At 44.7% G+C, this 23,530-nt stretch overlaps 1 protein-coding gene across 3 annotated transcripts in view; it reads left to right on the forward strand.

Moving 5' to 3' along the window:
- The first annotated feature begins 336 nt into the window (after positions 1-336).
- LOC108160513 overlaps positions 337-23,530 on the forward strand; it is an 87,370-nt gene continuing 64,176 nt past the window's right edge. Inside the window, exons 1-2 of one of the 3 annotated variants that reach the window (XM_017294559.2) lie at positions 337-421; positions 779-878. In XM_017294559.2, coding sequence (XP_017150048.2) covers positions 797-878 — 82 coding nt within the window. In that variant the 5' untranslated portion in view covers positions 337-421; positions 779-796. The other 2 variants (XM_033395036.1, XM_017294560.2) reach the window with 2 other exon arrangements.

Below are 23,530 nucleotides of genomic sequence, written 5' to 3' on the forward strand. Positions count from 1 at the left end.
GCGGGTCCAGGTCGCTGATCGCTAGCACTGGTAGAGATGCCCAGAAGTCACAGTTTATCACAGTGAGTGAATAAAATGATTATTTATCCCGTCTACGTAGTTATATTTCCTTTAAATGGGCTTGGAATCTGTTTGATTATACATATTTGTTAAAAATATCATCTTGCCACTGTTAAATAGCTCTCTGTAGCGTCACGTGTGCTGCGACTACCAAAGTTTTGACTGGTTTACCAGTTAACCAACTTCCATGCAATGAAGTGCACTGTAGGCACCGTACAGCGAATTTCTCTCTTTCGTGACCCTTTTTCGCTCTTTGCTCGCTTGCTCGGGGCTGAAGCGGCTTCAACCGAGTTTGTTACCTGGCGACCAGCAAACGGCTTAGACGTGTTCGTTCTCCGTCCCGTGGTCTTCCACTTCGTATGTAAGGTCTCGTCCAGTCATGTTGTGTGTGTTCGCGTTTCGTTTTTTATTTGCCGTTGTCATTTGGTTTTTGATTTGTTGAGTATTGGACGGACTCCATTCGACCGCCACTTTACTGCCTCTTGGGCATTCTCTTCTGGCTTTGTTTCATAATAATTTGCCGTCTGTGTGCCGCCAAGTGTTGTGTGTGTGAGTGAGTTGTGTGCTTGTGAAAACGACAAAAAGGCTGAAGAAGAATACAAATCAAATGTGGCCCACAGCCCCAGCCGCCGCTAGCTGTGGAGCAAGTGCCGTTTGTTCAAAATGCTTATAATAAATAATATGACGTTTGTTGTCTTTCCGTTCCCCGACAAATTAGATTTGAAATTTTTGGGAAATGCCTCCTCAATGCCGCTCAATGACAATGTGGCGCACTCTGTGGCTGACGGCCCTGTGCTGCGGATTAGCCCAGGCCAAAGGTAAGCTACGCCGTAAATAAAGCTCTCAAGTGCAAGCTGAAAGCTTTGCAAGCTCTCCGCTCATGATGTCATTTTGTGCGCAATGAAATAGAAAACATTTTTATATTTTGGCCACACCGAATCCGCGCTAAGGTGACCTCGTTTTCAGTCGACTGGAGTACGTACATTTTGTGGCCATTTCAGCTGATGTCATTGGCGATGGTCATTGCTCCGTCACAGCAGAGCTTTTTTCTTTGACGAAAGACTGAGGCAACGAACTTGGTGCTCAAGTGTGTGTGGCCCTGTCATGATTCACTCACCGACAGCCAAAGCTGAGCTCTCTTCCCGCCTTATAAGCGGATGGGATGGTATGGGTTTGGGATGGATGGCCAGGCACGGCATATTCCCCGCATCGCATATGTATGCCCTGGCACATTAGTCATTAGTCGAGAACCTGGTACTGGCAATGGTAGCCGTAGCAAGCCAGCGAGCACGGCAAAAGAAACGGCAAGACACCTACACAAACACACTTGACGACGGGGGAAGGAGGTCTTGGGTGGGGGACGTGAAACATGACACGTTAAAAAAAAAAAAAAAAAAAAAAAAACACCTACATCCAAGGCAACAAGATAATATGGAAGACAGAATTATGAAAAAACGCGATAAATGAAAATAAAGCTATATAAAGGCTCCACAAGGTGGAAACGATCGAGTATTGGCTGGGCCTTATTAAAAGGCATTCAGAAAGGAAAGGAGAATTAACGGCCCTCTCTTTGGCAAGTGCAAAAACATTACGCGAGAAAAATGAAGAAATAAAAGCGAAATAAAGCTGAATCAGGCGACACTCGACGCGACTCGACTCGGACGCCGACGTGTAGTCGAACTGGTCTCGGGAATTAAGATGCAGCCTAAAAATACATAAAACAGATACAATATATAATATATGTCTGTGTGTATCTCCATATCTGGTAGTACAAACACACACACACACTACTGCACACTCGTGCAGTAACAAATTTATAGAAAAAGCTGAAGACGAGGCTATAATTTACGGGAGAACTCTGTTCGCTCTCCTCCGAAGCGAGACAAGAGCGGTACCAGCACTAGCAGCAGCAGCAGCCAGACGAAGCTGAAAGCCAAATTATATCTTTGCCAACTGTTGAATCGCGGCGCAAAGGAGGAGTGGGAGGCAATTTGGGCGTGTCTGACTATTTAAAGCGAAACTTTTGTTTGTCTGGGGGTCTCTTGCATTAGGAAAAGTAAAAGTCTCCGGTTTGTGCGATAGAAACTCTTCCGAGTGTTCGATGAAAGCTAGTAAAGTTCTTGCTCTGCCACTTGACTGCGGATTGGTATCGGATTGAGGAGCAGCGACTCTCGATGATGTCATTGCTGCTTGCGGTCGGCAGCGGCAGCCTCCACAGTCCAGTGCACACGATGATGGGGGATGATGACCTTCCCCTCCCCACCAGGCCGACGTCCGCCCTCTCCTGCAGCAAAACTGACAAATTATCGAACTGTGATTAACTCGTTTAAGAGTTAATCTAACGCTTCTAGCTCTTGCTTAAGCCGGTTGTGTTTTTTTCTTGCTCCCGCATTCTCCGCCCTTTGCCTAAATATCATACAACATTGTTGTGACTTTGTTTTGATATATTATCGCATCTCTTTAATTTGATTCTACTTTGTGTTAACCACCAGTGTTTTGTTTGTAAACAAGTGTTTAATATAAATTCAATATTGCAACGTAACACTTCGGACTCGTGCAGGCAATTTGTTATTGTTTTTTGCCCAGTCTGCTTTTCGTTATCGCTTCTTCGGTGTGCACTGTTCTCGCGCATCAGCGTTTGCATCGCCCACACTCTCTCGTGAGCATAAGCGGGCTGCTCGCATTGTTGCTCTCACTCTCTCTGGATTGCCTATAGTCTCCCTCTCTGTGGACTTTTCTTTTGTGTCTCTGCTTTGGTGAGTTTACTGCTCGTTTTCTGCACTTCGTTGGATCATCTGCTTTGAATTATTGCCGCTGCAGCTGATTGTCTGGCTCGCTCTGCTGTCTGCTCTCCTACTTTACCTGCGATCTCACTCCGTTCTTTTTATACCCGATACTCAAAATGAGTATTGGGGTATATTAGATTTGTGGTAAAAGTGGATGTGTGTAACGTCCAGAAGGAATCGTTTCCGACCCCATAAAGTATATATATTCTTGATCAGCATCAATAGCCGAGTCGATTGAGCCCTGTCTGTCTGTCCGTCCGTCCGTCTGTCCGTCCCCTTCAGCGCCTAGAGCTCAAAGACTATAAGAGCTAGAGCAACGATGTTTTGGATCCAGACTTCTGTGATATGTCACTGCTACAAAAATATTTCAAAACTTCGCCCCGACCCCTTCCGCCCCCACAAAGAACGAAAATCTGTGGCATCCACAATTTTAAAGATATGAGAAAACCAAAAACGTAGAGTTGTAGAGAATGACCATATCTTTAAGACTGCGGAATCTGAATTGGATCGTATTATTATTATAGCCAGCATCAAGAAAACAATTTCATTTTTTCTCGCCCTGTCTCTCTCTAACACACACGTAGCATAGGCGGCTTTGCTTAGAGTAAAACATTAGCGCCTAGATCTCAGAGACTACAAAAGCTAGAGCAACCAAATTTGGTATCCACACTCCTAATATATCGGCCCGAGACGAGTTTGTTTCAAAATTTCGCCACACCCCCTTCCGCCCCCGCAAAGGACGAAAATCTGGGGATATTCAAAAATCTCAGAGACTATTAAGGCTAGAGTATTCAAATTTGGTATCCGCACTCCTGTTAAATCTTACTATAAAACGTGTATCTCAAAATTTCGCACCACCCCCTTCCGCCCACACAAAGGACGAAAATCTGTTGCATCCACAATATTGCACATTCGAGAAAACTAAAAACGCAGAATCATAGATAATGACCATATCTATCAGATTGCTGAATCTGGATCAGATCAGATCATTTTTATAGCCAACAGGAACAAATCAATTTGCAGTGGCTACGCAGCGCCCGACGTCACGCTCAGACTGATTTTCTGTCTCTCTCGCACGCACTCTTTGTCGTGTCGTTTAATATTAGCGGCGTCTGCCGGAGGAGAGCCATACTGACTTAGTATCGGGTATAACCGTAGAGTTGCGGTGTCCGCAGCAACTCACAACGTTCCCCCTCGTTTTTATTCGTGCACAGTGATTCTACTACTGTCCATAATGGCAATTGTTTGCAGTGCAAAGAAATGTGAATTCGGTGGTGTTATCATTGGTGATTCATTTCTTAGCTGCTGGCTGTGCGACAATTTTGCCCACATAAAATGTGCCGGTGGTGGAAATTTTGGCCGGCTGAATGATCTGATCTCGAAACGCATGGGCCTGTCTTGGTCATGTCTGGCTTGTCGGGAGATTGAGGCCGAAATGCGCACATTTATGAGACAGACTCGAACTGGGTTTCTGGATGTCCGGAAACAATTTGTGGCTCTGAACGAGAAATTTCTTGCCCTTGAATCACAGTTTCTTGGGCTCAAACTCTTGAGCGAATCGCCTCGACGGAAAATTCCGCATAATGATACCAATCTCTTGCAACCTAATCCGATTGGTACGCCTGCCTCCCACCTTCATCCATCGGAAGCATTTCCGTGTAGTCATGCCACGCCGTTGTCTGTAAATCCGCCAACGGTGGCTCCGGAGTTCTTTACACCGAGCAATGTGCTTCCTTTGAGCACCCAACTTCCCAACAGCATCAATCCCATCCCTGCAGTTTCTGTGGCCGTCACTTCTGACGCGGTGAGTGCTCCTAGTGCGGGTGTGCTGGTTGCTGACGACGTCTTGCCAATTCCTGCTCCAATTCCTACTCCAATTCCGGCTACAGCCATTGCTGCCAATTCCTCTGCCCTTGTACCGAGATACCGAGTGGCTCCACCATCTCGTTCTCGCTCGGGACTTCAACTTAGAGCTTCCCTCGGAAAGCAATATCTGTTTCTCGTCTTATTCTTGAGGCTACAACGGAGGATGTTAAACAACATCTTGCCGCTAAACTTAACACTTCGCCTGTTGATATAGTTGTGACATATCATCCTTTAAAATTCTTCTCCCTGATTCTTTACTATCCTGTTCTCTAGAACCGTCAATATGGCCTGAGAATACAATTGTGCATGAGTTCCTTCTCAAAGATTCGAACTCGAATCCAAGAATTACCGAACATGCTCCAAAAAACTGATGTACTATTTTTCCATGCACTATCAGAACGTCCGCAGTTTGCTGGGAAAATTGCGTCAAATTCATACTAATAGCGCGTCCTTTGATTTCGATGCCATCGCGTTTACCGAAACCTGGCTTAACTCCTCTGTCAATGATCATGAAATTTTCTTTGATAGTTACACTATTTATAGAATGGACCGCCCATCTTTTGCAGGTGTTTGTCTGTTTTCTCATCTGAGTTATTCCCATTCAATAACATTCATGGAATTGAATTTGTTGCAGTCAAAATTCGTGTTGGCTCCGCATTTTTTTATTTAACCTGCTCTTACATTCCTCCCAGGTCTGATGCTGAGCTTTACTTACACCACCTATCAGCAATTAATAATGTTGTTTCTGCATTAGGGTGCAATGATCGAATTATTGTCATGGGGGACTTTAGCCTCCCATTTCTTTCTTAGCTGCCTTGTAATGACGCTAACCTGTTGTTTCCCAATTGCCATAATGACTTTATCAATGGGCTAACGGATATTTCCCTTGTCCAAATTAATGCCGTTAAAAAACATTAGGGACAGACTTCTTGACCTCGTTTTTGTTAACGATGGTTCTCTTGCTACGGTATCTAGAGCAAGCCCAATATCTCTCCCTGAAGATCCTTACCATCCAACTTTGTTGATATCACTGGAGTGTACACAATCTGGTGGTGCTGACAGTTCCATGGCTCCTTGTCACATAAAGTGTTTTCGCAAAACAAACTTTATCGATTTAGATCTACATCTCTAGCGTGTTGATTGGTCGTTTCTTTATTCATTACCGAACATAGATGCAACTGTTAACTCGTTTTATAGTTCTATTTACTCCGCCCTTAATACCTTTGTTCCAGATATCACTGTACCTGTATCGTCCAAGCCTCCCTGGTTCTCCAAGTATTTGTCATACTTAAAAAATAATAAATCCCGGCTCTATAAAAAGTACCAGAAGTCGGGCTCCACGTTGGCCTTAGCTCTATACTCCTCCGCTCGCTCTCTGTTCCTTGCCGTCAATAGTCAGTGTTATAATCATTACCTTTCACAATGTAGTAGTAACTTTCGTAGTGATCCTAAAACATTCTATTCGTTCGTTAACTCTAAGCGCAAGTCAAATTTTTCCAAACAACGTACTCGTCTCATATTTACAACGCATCCACTCCGTATCCGTACCAGCTACCTCAAGCTAACAGCATTTTTCTGCCCTTTTTCGAGGAAAGCGTTGTTCTGGAAGGTTTGTCATCTATGGACATATCGTTTTCTGCGGGTCCAGATAAGGTACAAAGTTGCATCTTAAAACACTGTGCCCAGTCCCTTTGCAAACCCTTGACCTTTCTCTTCAACCTCTCCTTGGAACAGTCTTGTCTCCCAGTAATTTGGAATGAGTCCTACATCATTCCGCTTCACAAAAAAGGTTCAAGATCAAACATTGAAAACTATCGTGGTATTGCAAAGCTTTCCGCCATCCCGAAGCTTCTTGAGTTCCTGGTCACCCGGCAACTGCAACATCTTTGTTGCAGCTTGATATTTCCGTCGCAACACGGTTTTTTCAGACATCGTTCAACATCGACTAACCTTCTTGAGTTTTCTAACCTAATCCACCGTGGTTTTCAAATTGGTTTGCACACGGATGTAGTTTTTACGGACTTCAGCAAGGCATTCGATTCTGTGAACCATGCTCTGCTTATTCAAAAGCTCTCTTTATTAGGGTTCCCAACGAATCTTCTAGATTGGATTTTGTCCTATCTCTCTAACCGTACTCAACGTGTTTTGTTTTCTAACGTGTTGTCAAATACTGTTAATGTTACTTCAGGTGTGCCACAGGGAAGTCATCTGGGCCCGCTTCTGTTTATTTTATTTGTGAACGACCTTCCTCAAGTTATAACATACTCTACTACACTAATGTATGCTGATGATGTCAAAATCTGTCTTTCTTACTCTGATTGGTATTTGCACACACGCCTTCAACTTGATCTAAGTGAACTACTATTGTGGTGTTCAACTAATCTTCTTTTTTTGAACCTTTCCAAATGCAAACTTATGACATTTTACCGTCGCGCTCCTCATTTTGTCTCATATGTTCTAGGAAATCATGTCCTTGAGCGAATTTCGAGTTCAAATGACCTCGGAGTCCTTTTTGATCATAAGATGTGTTTCAACACCCATATAGCTGCAACTGTAAATAAAGCTAAGGGTGTTTTAGCGTTCATCAAGCGTTGGTCCAAGGAGTTTGACGAACCGTACGTTACGAAACAACTGTACATCTCGTTAGTACGTCCTATATTGGAGTATTGTTCTTGTGTGTGGAGCCCGCAGTATAAAGAGCAGCAGGTTGTTATTGAATCCGTGCAAAAGCAATTTTTAATTTTTGCCCTTCGGAACTTTAACTGGGACTCGGGTAGAATCTTGCCACCCTACCGGTCTAGGCTAAATCTTATTGACCTTCCATCGTTGCACCATCGCAGAATATGCAATGGTGTAATGTTCGTGCACAAGCTCCTTCTTGGGACTGTTGAATCCCAAACTCTCTTGGGTCAGATTGACTTGGCCGTTCCATCTAGACCTACCCGTACTTTTAGGCCTATCCGTCTACCCATATGTAGGTCTAATTATGCTGATCATGAACCTTTTAGGGTTTTATGCCATAATTATTACTCCCTCTGTCAAACCCTATCCCCTGAACGGTCTCTTAAACTAATTGCATGCAATACATTTAAATTTAGCTAACTTTTAACTTATCTTTTTCCGCCTTTAGTAACTAAGCACCATTATTAACAGATAATTTGTTAATTTAATAAATAAATAAATTGCCGGCTGAGCAGCGCGAACACGCGACTTTGTGGAGCCTCCTCGCTCTCCTCCTGAAGACCGCTGCCACATCAAGATCGTTTAATTTATGGCCAGAACGAATCTATGTATGACTGAAGAACTGGCCATATAGATATAATAAATTGTCGTCTATCGCAGAGGCTGTTGTAAATCTTCCCATCCGCCGATGTAGCTTCCACTGCCACGCTCTCTCCATTTAAATAACATGAAGAGGGAAAACAGACAAGAGGCAGAGATCGAGCATTGTCGCATTAAGACATACCATTGACATTGCATTGTGATGGGATTGGTTGGGATGCGATGGGATTGGCTGGGATGGGATCGAAGGAGGAGCAGTCGAGGGTGGCTTGCAACAACGTGGATGGAACAATAATGATCAGCGGATCTGTGACAGGCAACAGAGAGCTAGCCACAGGAGAGACTCTCCGCCCCAGCGGCCTAGAAGTACAACACAAGAAACGAAATGCTCGTAATAAAGAAATTGCCAAAGTCTCGAGACCCAGAACCAGAACCAGACCGAGACCGAGACTCCAAGAGTCCAAGACACCACATCTATGTAGATGTCCATGTCCATGTCCAAGCTCCGGCACATTATGCCAGCGGGCTTAGGCTCAGAGTCAGAGTCTGAGCGTTGGGATGACCACAGCAGCGGCCAAGACGAAGAGACAAGACCAAGACGATGACCATGATGATGATGATGAAGCTGATGCCACACAAGGCAAATAAACCGCTTCGGCATCGGCTGGGGCTCTGGCTGTGGCTCTGTCTTTTGCTTTGGATCTGTCTCTGGCCAAGAGAGACTTGACTTCGCTTAACATTTTTGCCTTATGTGTGCGAAAAATGCCAATTTTAGAGCAAGTCCAGCTCCCCAATGGCTATATCTCTATGTGTGTGTGTGTGTGTGTGTGCTAGTGTGTGTCTGTGTGTGTGTGAAAAATTGCCCGTCTAGACAAGCGCAACAGGCCATAGCAGCCCCAACAAAAACAACAACAAGCAACGAGAGGAACAAGAACAATCAAATTTTGCTAAGCTAATAAAATCGAGCCGCTGCTTCTTCGAAGCAGACTCGTGTCTGCTACATGGACGCTCCTGCCACATACCCTGCTCCTGTCCCTGTATCCCCTGTGAGCTCTTAACCCATTAATGGCACTCAATGTTGGAGTGCCTGACCCAGAGAAATGATGCGATGGGCGAACACGTTTGGGCCTCATACGAGTACGAGTACGAGTATTTGATCGGTGTGTGGGAATGTTTTTGGGCGAAGGAATGTCAATGTGTATGCACATGGGATCCTTTAGAAAATATCTCAGCCATGTGCCAACAACACCTGCAACGAAACGCCGCTCGGAACGGTCTGGACTACAAAGCCACAGAAATTGATCATTAACTGTGAGAGATTTGAGTCTTGGGTTAAGTTTGTGGTTTCTGCTGCTGAATTCGGTTTCTTCTTAACCCATTAAAGGCATCTCAACCCAGAGAGAGAGAGAGAGAGAGAGAAGTTTGAGGATCACGTTTGGATCTCATGTGTTGGAAATCTGCAAATGTCAATGGCTACGATTTATATTCTACTTCTACACGTTTACTCCACCATTTCCGCAAGGTCACCAAGGGGTTAAGGTCGCTTGCGGCTGCAACAATGCCAATAATGCCTGCTGCTCTCGCCCTTGCCCTTGAGGGGACTGAAGCCTGCCCCAGACCCTCTTCGCCTGGCTCTGCGCGGCAATGGGCAGATTAAAAGCTTGCGATTACAAAACGCGCAAATCGAATAGAGAGGCGGCTTGCTTGAAGGGCGAGGTCTGGACCGGCCACAGACCGCGACTCTGAAGACCAGCCGGAGGCAGGGGCTCAGCCCAAGTACTCGTCCTCGTACTCCGACTTTGGGACGCCCTTTGTTGGCCGCCCAGGCATTTGTCATCAAGTGCCTGGCCATCTTTTTGTTGGCCGGCACGGCACATCTTTTCTTTTATTGAATAATAATCCGATTGCCCTTTCGATCAGACAAAGACAACTTCACTAGCTGTGGCTGTGGCTGTTGCTTTGTTGGCTTTGTCTTCGATTTTGTGGCTTTAATTAGTTCAACTTTAGGCCCAGACACAGACACAGACGACTGTGGGACTGAGAAGCAGCCCAGAGCAACCAGGGTTGGGATTTGGCAGCTCTGCCTCGATTGGCGTTTACCGTTATGCGCTGACCATTTTGGCAACAAGTCCAAATCGGAGAGCTGGAGAGCGAGGGAGAGAGAGTAGAGACGGCCTAACAGCAGAAAGGCTTTCAACTTTTCCTTTGGCCACTGTACAATCAATTCGCGCGTCCGTCCCAAGGCAATTTCAATCGGTGGCGACTCCAAAACACATGTGCGGCGTGTGGCGCGAATTGCATAAGGAGAGGGACCGGACTGGAGAAGGAGAAGGCAAGCAGTGGCTAACTGTATATGTACTCTCGACCACTAACGGGTTTGGCACGGCACTCCTCCAGCACCGGCACCGGCTCGAACCAAGCCAAGCATAAGGCATGCGTATTACACAAGACTAATTGTATTAGGCCAAGATGTGGTGGCAACAGTCGCAGCGGCGGCAACAACTGCAACTGCAACTTCTGCTAAATTTGCATGTTCTCCATGTGGACGGAGATGCTTGCCGAGAAGGCGAAGCTGAATAATTTTATGGGAACTCTATGATAAATACCTGTGGAATGAAAATGCCGCAAAGATAACCAACGAGAGAGAGAGAGAGAGAGAGGGAAACAGAGCAACTTTGATTGACTTTCAATATATTCTTTCTCAGTTTTGGAATACAAAAAAACAAATAAATAATACATGATAATGAAACATTAAAGATCATAAAAAAGATTTAGGGAGAGTTTCAGAGTAATTTCTTTAAATCTTTCTAAATCTAATAGAAATTTGTTTTAACTTTTATTCATGAACAGCGGAGCACTACAATATATCTTCAGATGCCCGATTGAAAATTGTAATATAATCTTTATGGAGAGCATTCAATACATTTCAATACAAAGCGCAAACTTGTGAACTATGCCACAAAAAAGTAGAATGAATTAATGATATCTTTGATCGAGCTCCAATCTAGTCAAGATTCTTCAATCTGCAATCCACTTTCCATGCTTTTTGCATACCACAGATCCTCCACTCAACTCTCCCCAACCATTAGTTTCCGCTCTCATTTCTCGCAGAAGAAAAATTTACTTAAAGAAATTGTCAAGCGTCGAGCGTCGATCGCCCACCACCCCTGGGGTGGTGTGGTAAAACCTGTAGCTACTCCTGGTGGGCGCTCGCGAGGAGAGCAACCTGCTTACCGTTAGAGTTAGAGCCAACTCTGTGTCCGCATCCGCGTCCGAGTTGGAGTCGGAGTCAAAGTCCCCAAGCGGCTCGTTGGGTTTTTAATTACCGAATACGCGAATGCGAGATGCATTTGTGTGTTGCTGCGTGGAACGTTTCAAAAGCAGCTGACAGTACGAGTAGAAGTTAACGGAGCAGCAGAGCCAGTGCCAGAACAGGATCAACTCCACATTGAAGTTAATAGGGCGTAGAGGAAAGCGTGGAGAATGAAGGCAGAGAAGATGCGTAAGACGCCACCGGCCGGCCTCGGGCTGGCAAGAAATACAGTCAAGGAAAAAAGTCAACATACAGCACCGATTTTTCAATATTTCGGGTTTTCTGGCTGTATGTACACTTTTTTCCGTGAACATTTTATGTTTTTTCGTTGTAACTTTAGTATACACAATTTTTGTTTAAGTTTTTTTTTCTGAAATAATAATAACTTTAAGTGTCCTAAATAATGGCATACCAACTTTTTTAATTTTCATTGCGAAAATTATGTTGACTTTTTTCCTTGACTGTATGCCTGCCACAATAGCATAATTTATGCGAAATTTATTTAATCTGTTAGACGCTCTGACCCGCAACGGCGGGGAGTGTTCTGCCGCACCCCCTCGCCCCCCATCCGCTACCTCTGCTCATGATAAATTGCATGTCTAACTGCATGTTGCAAATTTGTCATATTTATTTGTTGTCCTGTCCCACTCGAGGCATGGCATGGGGCTGTTTCTGTTGCTTTTTGTGTGAATCGATTGATCGCCTAAAAGACCCCACAGTGCGAGTATTGGGTAATCTTTGGGATGAAAGAAAGCTTTGTTTCTTTTGTTCAAAAGTTATGACATACTCTGGCAGCGAAATATCTATTGGAAGATAGAAGAAGACTCTACACCCAGTGAAAGAAAGCCATGAAATGCACTTAAAATAAATAGATATACTGCAAATAGATTATTATTTTTATACCCGATACTCAAAATGAGTATTGCAGTATTGCAATATATCCATAATATTGCAGATTCGAGAAAACTAAGAACGCACAATCATAGAGAATGTACGATTATAGACAGTCCTTTTGTTTTGTATAAACAGCCGGTGTTTTCCTAACTAAATTCTAAATTTACTTCCTAACCAGACAACAATCTGGAAACCTATTCTATTACGCGAGTGCATGCCTTTTGATTTGTGTTAAAACATTATTTAACTTTTTATTTTTCGGCGTCGGCTTGTGCTTGTGCTTGTGTTTGTGTTGTTGCAGTGAGTGAGTACGCATTACATTGCATTGCAGTCCGCTCTCGTCTGGTAGCTTTTGTTGTTTTATCACTCTCTCGCTATCACCTCAACTTCAATAACTGTTCTTTCTCTCTCGCTCTTTAAACTTTCTGAGCAATAGCGCTCTCTGCTTAGTAGCTCTCGCTATAACCGCTCTCCACTCTGCTCTCTTTTTTTTACCAATTCCGCTTTGAGCGTTGTCTGGCACACTGGTCTGATATCAATTTGTTTTGCAAATAATAGTATATATATAAATAAATAATAAAATAAAATGGAATACGCTGTGGTCTGTGCCAAAAAAAGCTGTAAGAAGCAGATCACCCACGATCAGCCGAATGTCCCCTGCTGGCTCTGCGACAGCGTAGTGCACGCAAAATGCGCTGGATTTTCTGGCCTCGTGAGTGATGCTATAGCCAAACGTAATGGCTTGCATTACAGTTGCGAGGCATGCCGTGCGGTGGAGAAAGACATGGTGGCTTTCATGAGGCAGACGCGGAGTGGCTTTAAGGAGCTGACCGTTGGTTTTAAAAACCAATACGATCGGCTCCTAGCCATGGAGGCTCAGTTTAGCGGTTTAAAACTGCTGAATGAGTCTCCGAGGCGCAAAAAGGTCACTCCGCGGGATCTGCAACTGCCAACCGTCACTCAGCCGTGCGCCGCCGAAAAACTGACTCCGACCACTCCAAGTGTGCAGCAGTTGATCTCGTTTGCCACTCCAAGGGCAACGACAGCTGCTGGCGACGCAGATTCGGTAGCCGAATTCATCGCCTCGGAGAATGTGCAGCCAAGTACGTCTGCAGCGTCCGTGTCCGTGGTGTCCGCAAGTTCGCTAGTTGTCCCGTCTATACCGATCCCACCAGTAAATAGACGTTCCGTACCTCCGGATATTGCCACCACAGGTACTAGGGCTGTGGTGACTAAACCACTGGTGGGAGTCCCACCAAAACGACAAGTTTTTGTTTCACGGCTGGCCCCTGACCTCACATCTAATGATGTAATTGCTTTTATTCAAAGCAAAATAAAAGCCGTGGGTTTAAAGGTGGAGAAATTTAACTTCTCTTATGCCAGGGAGATAGCCTCGTTTAAGATAAGCATCTCCCCAACTCAATTTGACACCAGTTGCTCCGCCAAATTTTGGCCGGAGCATTTGGTGGTGAAGGAGTTTAAGGCTAAGAAGAAGAATAGGCCCCCATATCCCTTCCAAACCTTTCCAGTGTGCCACCCTCAACCTCAACCTCAACTTCCTCTTCCTCAACTTCCCGTCTTGCTTCCACCTTTCCAAAAAACTAACTTCTCTTTTAGTAACCTATCAGAATGTAAGAGGCTTGCGTAGTAAGCTCAGCATTCTTTTCCGGGATAGTGTTGCATTTGCTTCCCACGTTATTGTGTTTACTGAAACCTGGTTAAAGCCGGACATTCTTAGTTCCGAGGTTTTGGCAGGTCGGTACACAACTTTTAGAAAGGACCGTTCGTCTCGACGGGCAGGGGGGGTTCTAATTGCAGTGGACTCTTACTTCACGTCGGAACACTTCACAGTCCAAGTTCAACAGGAACTGGAATTCCTGTGTGTAAAACTGATTCTTCCCGCTTTCGCTATATTCATTACTTGCTCGTATATCCCACCTTCTTCGGATATTTCAATTTATGAGCAGCACTTGTCCGCTTTAACCGCTGTTTCTTCCTCGCTATCTGATAAAGATCGTATGATAGTTCTTGGTGACTTCAACTTGCCAGGAACTGTTTGGTCTTCGGTAAACGAGTCTAGTATCCTAGTGCCCATGTCACGACATGACTTTGTTGACGGCTTGCTTGACCTATCCCTGTCTCAAGTCAACCATGTGAATAATTCCTTGGGTCGATTGCTTGATCTGTGCTTTGTATCGGATCCGACCATAGTGTTGTTAACCCGAGCCCTTCCGCTCACTATACCTGAAGACGCCTACCACCCTACTTTCGAGGTGTCGCTAGATATAGGACCAACTGTATTGGATCGGTCGAGTAGGCTGCCCGAACGTGTCCGCTGCTTTCGTAAAGCCGAGTTTGCGAAGCTTAATAACCTCATTAGGGATTTTGATTGGTCCGCTTTGTACTTGTGCACTGATATCATAAAAGGCACAAACATTTTTTACAATGCTCTTGGCACATTTTTCGATTCTTGTGTCCCGCTTTCTTGTCCGACTAGATCCGGAAAACCCCCTTGGTTTACCAAAGAGTTATCCAGTCTAAAAAACTTAAAATCAAGACTTTATAAAAAATTTCAAGAAGTGGGTTCTCCTACTTCTCACTCTCGCTATGTATTAGCTCGGTCAAACTTTTCAGTTCTTAATGCTCAATGCTATAAGAACTACCTATCTCGATGCAGGATACGTTTTTCTCAGGACCCTAAACAGTTTTACAGCTTCGTAAACAGTAAGCGTAGAACGTCCGCACACCCATCCTCCCTATCATTTTGTAATACGTCGGCAAATAATGATCAGGCAATTGCCGATCTTTTTGCCCAATTCTTCCAAACCACCTATTCTGAGGAAAGCTACTCTGGTCATCCGTACCCATACGGTTTACCGAGGTCGAACGGCATTTTCAGTCCCTTGTTAAATGAATGTTCCCTACTTCATGATCTTCGACTAGTTAAGCCGGTGTTTTCACCGGGTCCAGACGGGGTTCCAGGTTGTGTACTCAGGTACTGCGCCGAGGCTCTGTGTGGACCTTTGCTTAAGCTATTCACCCTATCCATTGATTCTTCTTGCTTCCCCCCGATCTGGAAGGAATCGTTTATAATTCCTCTCCATAAAAAAGGTAGCAAGTCTGATGCAAAAAATTATAGAGGTATAGCAAAGTTATCCGCTATTCCTAAAATGTTTGAGAGGGTTTTAACTCCGCACTTGCAACATCTCTGCAAGTCACTTATATCTCCAACTCAGCATGGATTTATAAGGCGGCGATCAACCACCACGAACTTGCTAGAGTTTACCTCTTTCATTATTAAAGGCTTTCAAGGTATCTTACAGACGGATGTTATTTACACCGACTTTAGTAAAGCATTCGACTCTGTAAACCATTCCCTTTTAGCGCATAAACTTGACCTTTTAGGGTTTCCGCCCAACCTCCTGAGATGGATTTCTAGCTATCTTTGTTCTAGGTCTCAAAGAGTCATCTTCAAAAACTCCCTCTCTTTCCCAGTAAAGGTTTCTTCGGGAGTACCACAAGGCAGCCATCTAGGCCCCTTACTCTTCACACTCTTTATTAATGACTTACCTTCAGTATTAACATACTCTCGAGTACTTATGTATGCGGATGATGTTAAACTCTGTGTCCAGTACAAGGACATTTCATTTCATTCTCGCTTGCAATCCGATCTCAATAACTTTCAGTCATGGTGTTGTGCAAACTTGTTACACCTTAATGCCTCGAAATGCAAAGTTATGACATTTCATCGTTCTAGCCCTTTGTTGGCTCCTTACACCCTATTTGGTGGTTCTCTTGAGAGAATTACCCTGGTCGATGATCTGGGTGTTATGTTAGACCCCAAGTTAAAGTTTTCCGAACACATTTCTACCATGGTAAATAAGGCCATGAGCGTGCTTGGGTTTATAAAGAGGTGGTCAAAGGAATTTGACGACCCCTATATAACAAAGACTCTCTATACCTCGCTTGTTCGTCCGATCTTAGAATACGGCTCCTGTGTATGGTGCCCTCAGTACAAAGTACACCAGGACCGTATAGAATCAGTACAGAAAAACTTTTTACTCTTTGCTTTGCGGGGCCTTAACTGGGATGCGGGTGTAAGACTCCCATCTTACTCTAGTAGACTACTATTAGTAAACCTCCCATCCTTAGTTAACCGTAGAAAAATGCTTGGTGCGATATTTATGCACAACTTGATCAGGGGTGACATAGACAGCCCTGATCTGTTGAGCCGCATAAACTTCACGATTCCTATTAGACTGACTAGAAATTTTATACCGTTGTTCCTTCCACTTTGTAGATCGAATTATTCCTTGCATGAACCGTTTAGGGTCTTATGCTCGGATTATAATTCCCTCTACCATATTATATCCACCACTAATTCTCTTCCTCTTATTAAATTATTAATCCTTACACACCTTTCTATTAATTAGTAACTGTAGTGGTATTTGTACTTTGATTGCATGCTTAGTTTCTTAGTAAGTTTAGTACTAATTTTCCTCGAATGTTAGTCTAATAGCTATCTTTCTTGCATGTTCGCGTTTGGTTCGGCTACGCACCGCGCGTCATGCGGCAGCGCCCCTCGGTCGGTTGGGCGGGAGGAGGGCTGCGTTTTGCCTGGGATCCGCGCGTAACAGCCTTCTGCTGGCGTCCCACGGGCCACTTGACGGTGCAGTAGCTGCATCGCCTCTTGAAAGATGCAGTCATTGCATGTCAACGTCCACAAATAAAAAAAATTTTTGGTCCAGTTCCGATTATAGCCCGGATTAATCTACAAAGGGTACGAAGGGCTTCGATTTGCGTATACAGCTTTTCTTTTCAGTTTAATTCATTTGTGTGCCGATAAATAGATTTCGGCTCATTTCTTTTCGACGGAGTCACTGACCGTTTCATTCCTTCTCTTTCCTTCAAATTCAGAGCTGTTTTGGATTTGCAAAGAAGCAAGTGCGTGTGTGGATGGATGGCCTTAAGATGGATATTCCCAGCACAATTTGCACACGCTCACGCACACGCACGCACCAGAGTCAATGACATTGCAAAAACAAAAACAAAAGCAAATAAGAGCTTTAGGCGAGAGAGCGCAGTTTTAGAGAGAGAGCTGAGCTTATCGTGTCTGCGCTGTGTGTGCTTTGAATTTTAATGACAATAATAACAAATGCTATTAAAAAGAGAGGAAGAGCAAGAGACGAAGGGGAAGGAGGAGAAGAGACTCTCCCTCGAGTGTCATGTGTTGTGCTGTTTATTCTGCCAGTCTTTTCGTTTGCTCTGATTAAAAATAGTGTTGACTTTTAATTATCCCAGTTTCCATTTTTAATAGCCTCGATGCGCATCAAGGCGTGGAGGAGCAGCGTTTCTGGGCGATAAAATCAACGAAAAATGGCTGTTAATTAATTTATTGCAATTCGAAGCCTGAGCAGCCCCGACAATCAGCACACATCGAAATGAACTGGATTTTTTGAGTTGTCTAACTAACGAGCAGGGAGCACAGAGAGCCAGTTCGTGTCCCGACTCTTTTGATGTGCTCCTCCCTCATGTTGCACTGCCCGCAGCTGCTTATCAAAGAGAGCAGCGGCGAGGGAGCAGCACGTGAATTCGTTTCAAGTCCAAATTACATAGATAACAGGGGGGAGGAGGAGCATGAGAGCAAAGAGGAGGAGAACATAGGAGGAGGAGGAGTGGCTGCCTTGGTAATTGAAAAGAAATGCCCAGAGATGCATATCCAAAAAGAGAGGAGAATAAAGCTCAGGCATCCCACCAGGAAGCAGCTCGGGAGAAGGCAGTTAGCCGGCGGTCAAATCAAGCAATTTTCGACATCCCACCAACCACCCCCAACCCCCACCTGTCTGTGGCTAATGCCCACTGCCCAAATGTGGCCAAGACAACGCCCAACGGGTAACGTTTTTGGGCATTACGGCTCTCGGGTACAGGGACAGGCACTGGCTCGCTAATTCAATGCAAAATAAAATATTACCGCTTTCAAATGGCAAGGCATTCCCCCCAATCTTCCCTGGCTCCCCCAAGAGTCTCCCTCCACTCGCTAGCCAGGGCTTCGAAGCAATAAATTTCCCAGTTGTTGTAATTTTGGCTGGCGGTCACTTGGTCAGTTGGTTGCAGGCCAAAGCTTCACAGCAGGCCATTTCCCATATACGAATACGACTACGACCACGAGTACGAGTACGAGTACTTGTACGCTGTGCACAATAGACAACACACAGCAGCGGTCAAAATATTAGGAGCGCTTCCTTTAGCGAAAAATCCTACGGCGCCGTGTGACACTGAAACCCTTTTGGAGTGCACATATAAAATATTTGATTGGCAGCATTTACTATTGCATTGAATGCAGCTGTACGAGTGCCACGACGAGTACGAGCATGGGATGTGATGAGTGTGTGTTTGTGTCTATAGAACATTTCCATTCTTCACCGGTTCCTTCTCCGTACGGGACACCTTTGGCGGTTCCGAGAGGCGCTTCAGTTGATTAGCCTAACCCCCGGAGTGATTTATGGGCTGACCCTATCTATAATTGTGAGAGGAGAGTCGACTGGCAGTGGGATTTGCGGCCACAATTAGCAATTGGGCTAAGGGTTCAAAAGGTGTTTGTTCGCCTTGGTCTTTGGTAAAGCCTTTCCGGCGCCCCTCCCCCAATGATCATTTGATTAATGACCGATGCTGGAAATTCAACCACAAATTTTTGTGTGTCATGGGCCCAAAGGAAATGTGTCAGATTCGAATCAAGGAGAAGCCATTTGATAAATGAAATTCGCGGCATTCGAGCCACGGCATGGAGGCAATGAAATTCTCATTTGTGGCCAGCACAACAACAGCAACTTTCATGGCCAATTAAGCGTGAAAAGGCATCGAGTCGGGCCATGGCAAGAACACAGCACCGGCCGGCCGCTGTCGTTTGGTCGTTATATAAAAAGAAAACGCAATTATATGCCGCCACATCGAGCGTAGAGAGCTTCTTCCAGCGAATACTGGCTTAGTATGGTAAAAAACTGTAGGAGAAGAACCGACAGCAGCAAGAACAACACTTTCTCGTGCTGCCAATTGAATTAATTCCTATGATTAGAGTTCAATAGTGTGGACGTTGACATGCAATGACTGCATCTTTCAAGAGGCGATGCAGTTACTGCACCGTCAAGTGGCCCGTGTGACACCAGCAGAAGGCTGTTACGCGCGGATCCCAGGCAAAACGCAGCCCTCCTCCCGCCCAACCGACCGAGGGGCGCTGCCGCATGACGCGCGGTGCGTAGCCGAACCAAACGCGAACATGCAAGAAAGATAGCTATTAGACTAACATTCGAGGAAAATTAGTACTAAACTTACTAAGAGACTAAGCATGCAATCAAAGTACAAATACCACTACAGTTACTAATTAATAGAAAGGTGTGTAAGGATTAATAATTTAATAAGAGGAAGAGAATTAGTGGTGGATATAATATGGTAGAGGGAATTATAATCCGAGCATAAGACCCTAAACGGTTCATGCAAGGAATAATTCGATCTACAAAGTGGAAGGAACAACGGTATAAAATTTCTAGTCAGTCTAATAGGAATCGTGAAGTTTATGCGGCTCAACAGATCAGGGCTGTCTATGTCACCCCTGATCAAGTTGTGCATAAATATCACACCAAGCATTTTTCTACGGTTAACTAAGGATGGGAGGTTTACTAATAGTAGTCTACTAGAGTAAGATGGGAGTCTTACACCCGTATCCCAGTTAAGGCCCCGCAGAGCAAAGAGTAAAAAGTTTTTCTGTACTGATTCTATACGGTCCTGGTGTACTTTGTACTGAGGGCACCATACACAGGAGCCGTATTCCAAGATCGGACGAACAAGCGAGGTATAGAGAGTCTTTGTTATATAGGGGTCGTCAAATTCCTTTGACCACCTCTTTATAAACCCAAGCACGCTCATGGCCTTATTTACCATGGTAGAAATGTGTTCGGAAAACTTTAACTTGGGGTCTAACATAACACCCAGATCATCCACCAGGGTAATTCTCTCAAGAGAACCACCAAATAGGGTGTAAGGAGCCAACAAAGGGCTAGAACGATGAAATGTCATAACTTTGCATTTCGAGGCATTAAGGTGTAACAAGTTTGTACAACACCATGACTGAAAGTTATTGAGATCGGATTGCAAGCGAGAATGAAATGAAATGTCCTTGTACTGGACACAGAGTTTAACATCATCCGCATACATAAGTACTCGAGAGTATGTTAATACTGAAGGTAAGTCATTAATAAAGAGTGTGAAGAGTAAGGGGCCTAGATGGCTGCCTTGTGGTACTCCCGAAGAAACCTTTACTGGGAAAGAGAGGGAGTTTTTGAAGATGACTCTTTGAGACCTAGAACAAAGATAGCTAGAAATCCATCTCAGGAGGTTGGGCGGAAACCCTAAAAGGTCAAGTTTATGCGCTAAAAGGGAATGGTTTACAGAGTCGAATGCTTTACTAAAGTCGGTGTAAATAACATCCGTCTGTAAGATACCTTGAAAGCCTTTAATAATGAAAGAGGTAAACTCTAGCAAGTTCGTGGTGGTTGATCGCCGCCTTATAAATCCATGCTGAGTTGGAGATATAAGTGACTTGCAGAGATGTTGCAAGTGCGGAGTTAAAACCCTCTCAAACATTTTAGGAATAGCGGATAACTTTGCTATACCTCTATAATTTTTTGCATCAGACTTGCTACCTTTTTTATGGAGAGGAATTATAAACGATTCCTTCCAGATCGGGGGGAAGCAAGAAGAATCAATGGATAGGGTGAATAGTTTAAGCAAAGGTCCACACAGAGCCTCGGCGCAGTACCTGAGTACACAACCTGGAACCCCGTCTGGACCCGGTGAAAACACCGGCTTAACTAGTCGAAGATCATGAAGTAGGGAACAGTCATTTAACAAGGGACTGAAAATGCCGTTCGACCTCGGTAAACCGTATGGGTACGGATGACCAGAGTAGCTTTCCTCAGAATAGGTGGTTTGGAAGAATTGGGCAAAAAGATCGGCAATTGCCTGATCATTATTTGCCGACGTATTACAAAATGATAGGGAGGATGGGTGTGCGGACGTTCTACGCTTACTGTTTACGAAGCTGTAAAACTGTTTAGGGTCCTGAGAAAAACGTATCCGGCATCGAGATAGGTAGTTCTTATAGCATTGAGCATTAAGAACTGAAAAGTTTGACCGAGCTAATACATAGCGAGAGTGAGAAGTAGGAGAACCCACTTCTTGAAATTTTTTATAAAGTCTTGATTTTAAGTTTTTTAGACTGGATAACTCTTTGGTAAACCAAGGGGGTTTTCCGGATCTAGTCGGACAAGAAAGCGGGACACAAGAATCGAAAAATGTGCCAAGAGCATTGTAAAAAATGTTTGTGCCTTTTATGATATCAGTGCACAAGTACAAAGCGGACCAATCAAAATCCCTAATGAGGTTATTAAGCTTCGCAAACTCGGCTTTACGAAAGCAGCGGACACGTTCGGGCAGCCTACTCGACCGATCCAATACAGTTGGTCCTATATCTAGCGACACCTCGAAAGTAGGGTGGTAGGCGTCTTCAGGTATAGTGAGCGGAAGGGCTCGGGTTAACAACACTATGGTCGGATCCGATACAAAGCACAGATCAAGCAATCGACCCAAGGAATTATTCACATGGTTGACTTGAGACAGGGATAGGTCAAGCAAGCCGTCAACAAAGTCATGTCGTGACATGGGCACTAGGATACTAGACTCGTTTACCGAAGACCAAACAGTTCCTGGCAAGTTGAAGTCACCAAGAACTATCATACGATCTTTATCAGATAGCGAGGAAGAAACAGCGGTTAAAGCGGACAAGTGCTGCTCATAAATTGAAATATCCGAAGAAGGTGGGATATACGAGCAAGTAATGAATATAGCGAAAGCGGGAAGAATCAGTTTTACACAATAACGTGGGAAGCAAATGCAACACTATCCCGGAAAAGAATGCTGAGCTTACTACGCAAGCCTCTTACATTCTGATAGGTTACTAAAAGAGAAGTTAGTTTTTTGGAAAGGTGGAAGCAAGACGGGAAGTTGAGGAAGAGGAAGTTGAGGTTGAGGTTGAGGGTGGCACACTGGAAAGGTTTGGAAGGGATATGGGGGGCCTATTCTTCTTCTTAGCCTTAAACTCCTTCACCACCAAATGCTCCGGCCAAAATTTGGCGGAGCAAATGGTGTCAAATTGAGTTGGGGAGATGCTTATCTTAAACGAGGCTATCTCCCTGGCATAAGAGAAGTTAAATTTCTCCACCTTTAAACCCACGGCTTTTATTTTGCTTTGAATAAAAGCAATTACATCATTAGATGTGAGGTCAGGGGCCAGCCGTGAAACAAAAACTTGTCGTTTTGGTGGGACTCCCACCAGTGGTTTAGTCACCACAGGCCTAGTACCTGTGGTGGCAATATCCGGAGGTCCGGAACGTCTATTTACTGGTGGGATCGGTATAGACGGGACAACTAGCGAACTTGCGGACACCACGGACACGGACGCTGCAGACGTACTTGGCTGCACATTCTCCGAGGCGATGAATTCGGCTACCGAATCTGCGTCGCCAGCAGCTGTCGTTGCCCTTGGAGTGGCAAACGAGATCAACTGCTGCACACTTGGAGTGGTCGGAGTCAGTTTTTCGGCGGCGCACGGCTGAGTGACGGTTGGCAATTGCAGATCCCGCGGAGTGACCTTTTTGCGCCTCGGAGACTCATTCAGCAGTTTTAAACCGCTAAACTGAGCCTCCATGGCTAGGAGCCGATCGTATTGGTTTTTAAAACCAACGGTCAGCTCCTTAAAGCCACTCCGCGTCTGCCTCATGAAAGCCACCATGTCTTTCTCCACCGCACGGCATGCCTCGCAACTGTAATGCAAGCCATTACGTTTGGCTATAGCATCACTCACGAGGCCAGAAAATCCAGCGCATTTTGCGTGCACTACGCTGTCGCAGAGCCAGCAGGGGACATTCGGCTGATCGTGGGTGATCTGCTTCTTACAGCTTTTTTTGGCACAGACCACAGCGTATTCCATTTTATTTTATTATTTATTTATATATATACTATTATTTGCAAAACAAATTGATATCAGACCAGTGTGCCAGACAACGCTCAAAGCGGAATTGGTAAAAAAAAGAGAGCAGAGTGGAGAGCGGTTATAGCGAGAGCTACTAAGCAGAGAGCGCTATTGCTCAGAAAGTTTAAAGAGCGAGAGAGAAAGAACAGTTATTGAAGTTGAGGTGATAGCGAGAGAGTGATAAAACAACAAAAGCTACCAGACGAGAGCGGACTGCAATGCAATGTAATGCGTACTCACTCACTG

The sequence above is a fragment of the Drosophila miranda genome (genome assembly GCF_003369915.1).
Source record: "Drosophila miranda strain MSH22 chromosome Y unlocalized genomic scaffold, D.miranda_PacBio2.1 Contig_Y1_pilon, whole genome shotgun sequence".
In the NCBI taxonomy this organism is placed as follows: domain Eukaryota; kingdom Metazoa; phylum Arthropoda; class Insecta; order Diptera; family Drosophilidae; genus Drosophila; species Drosophila miranda.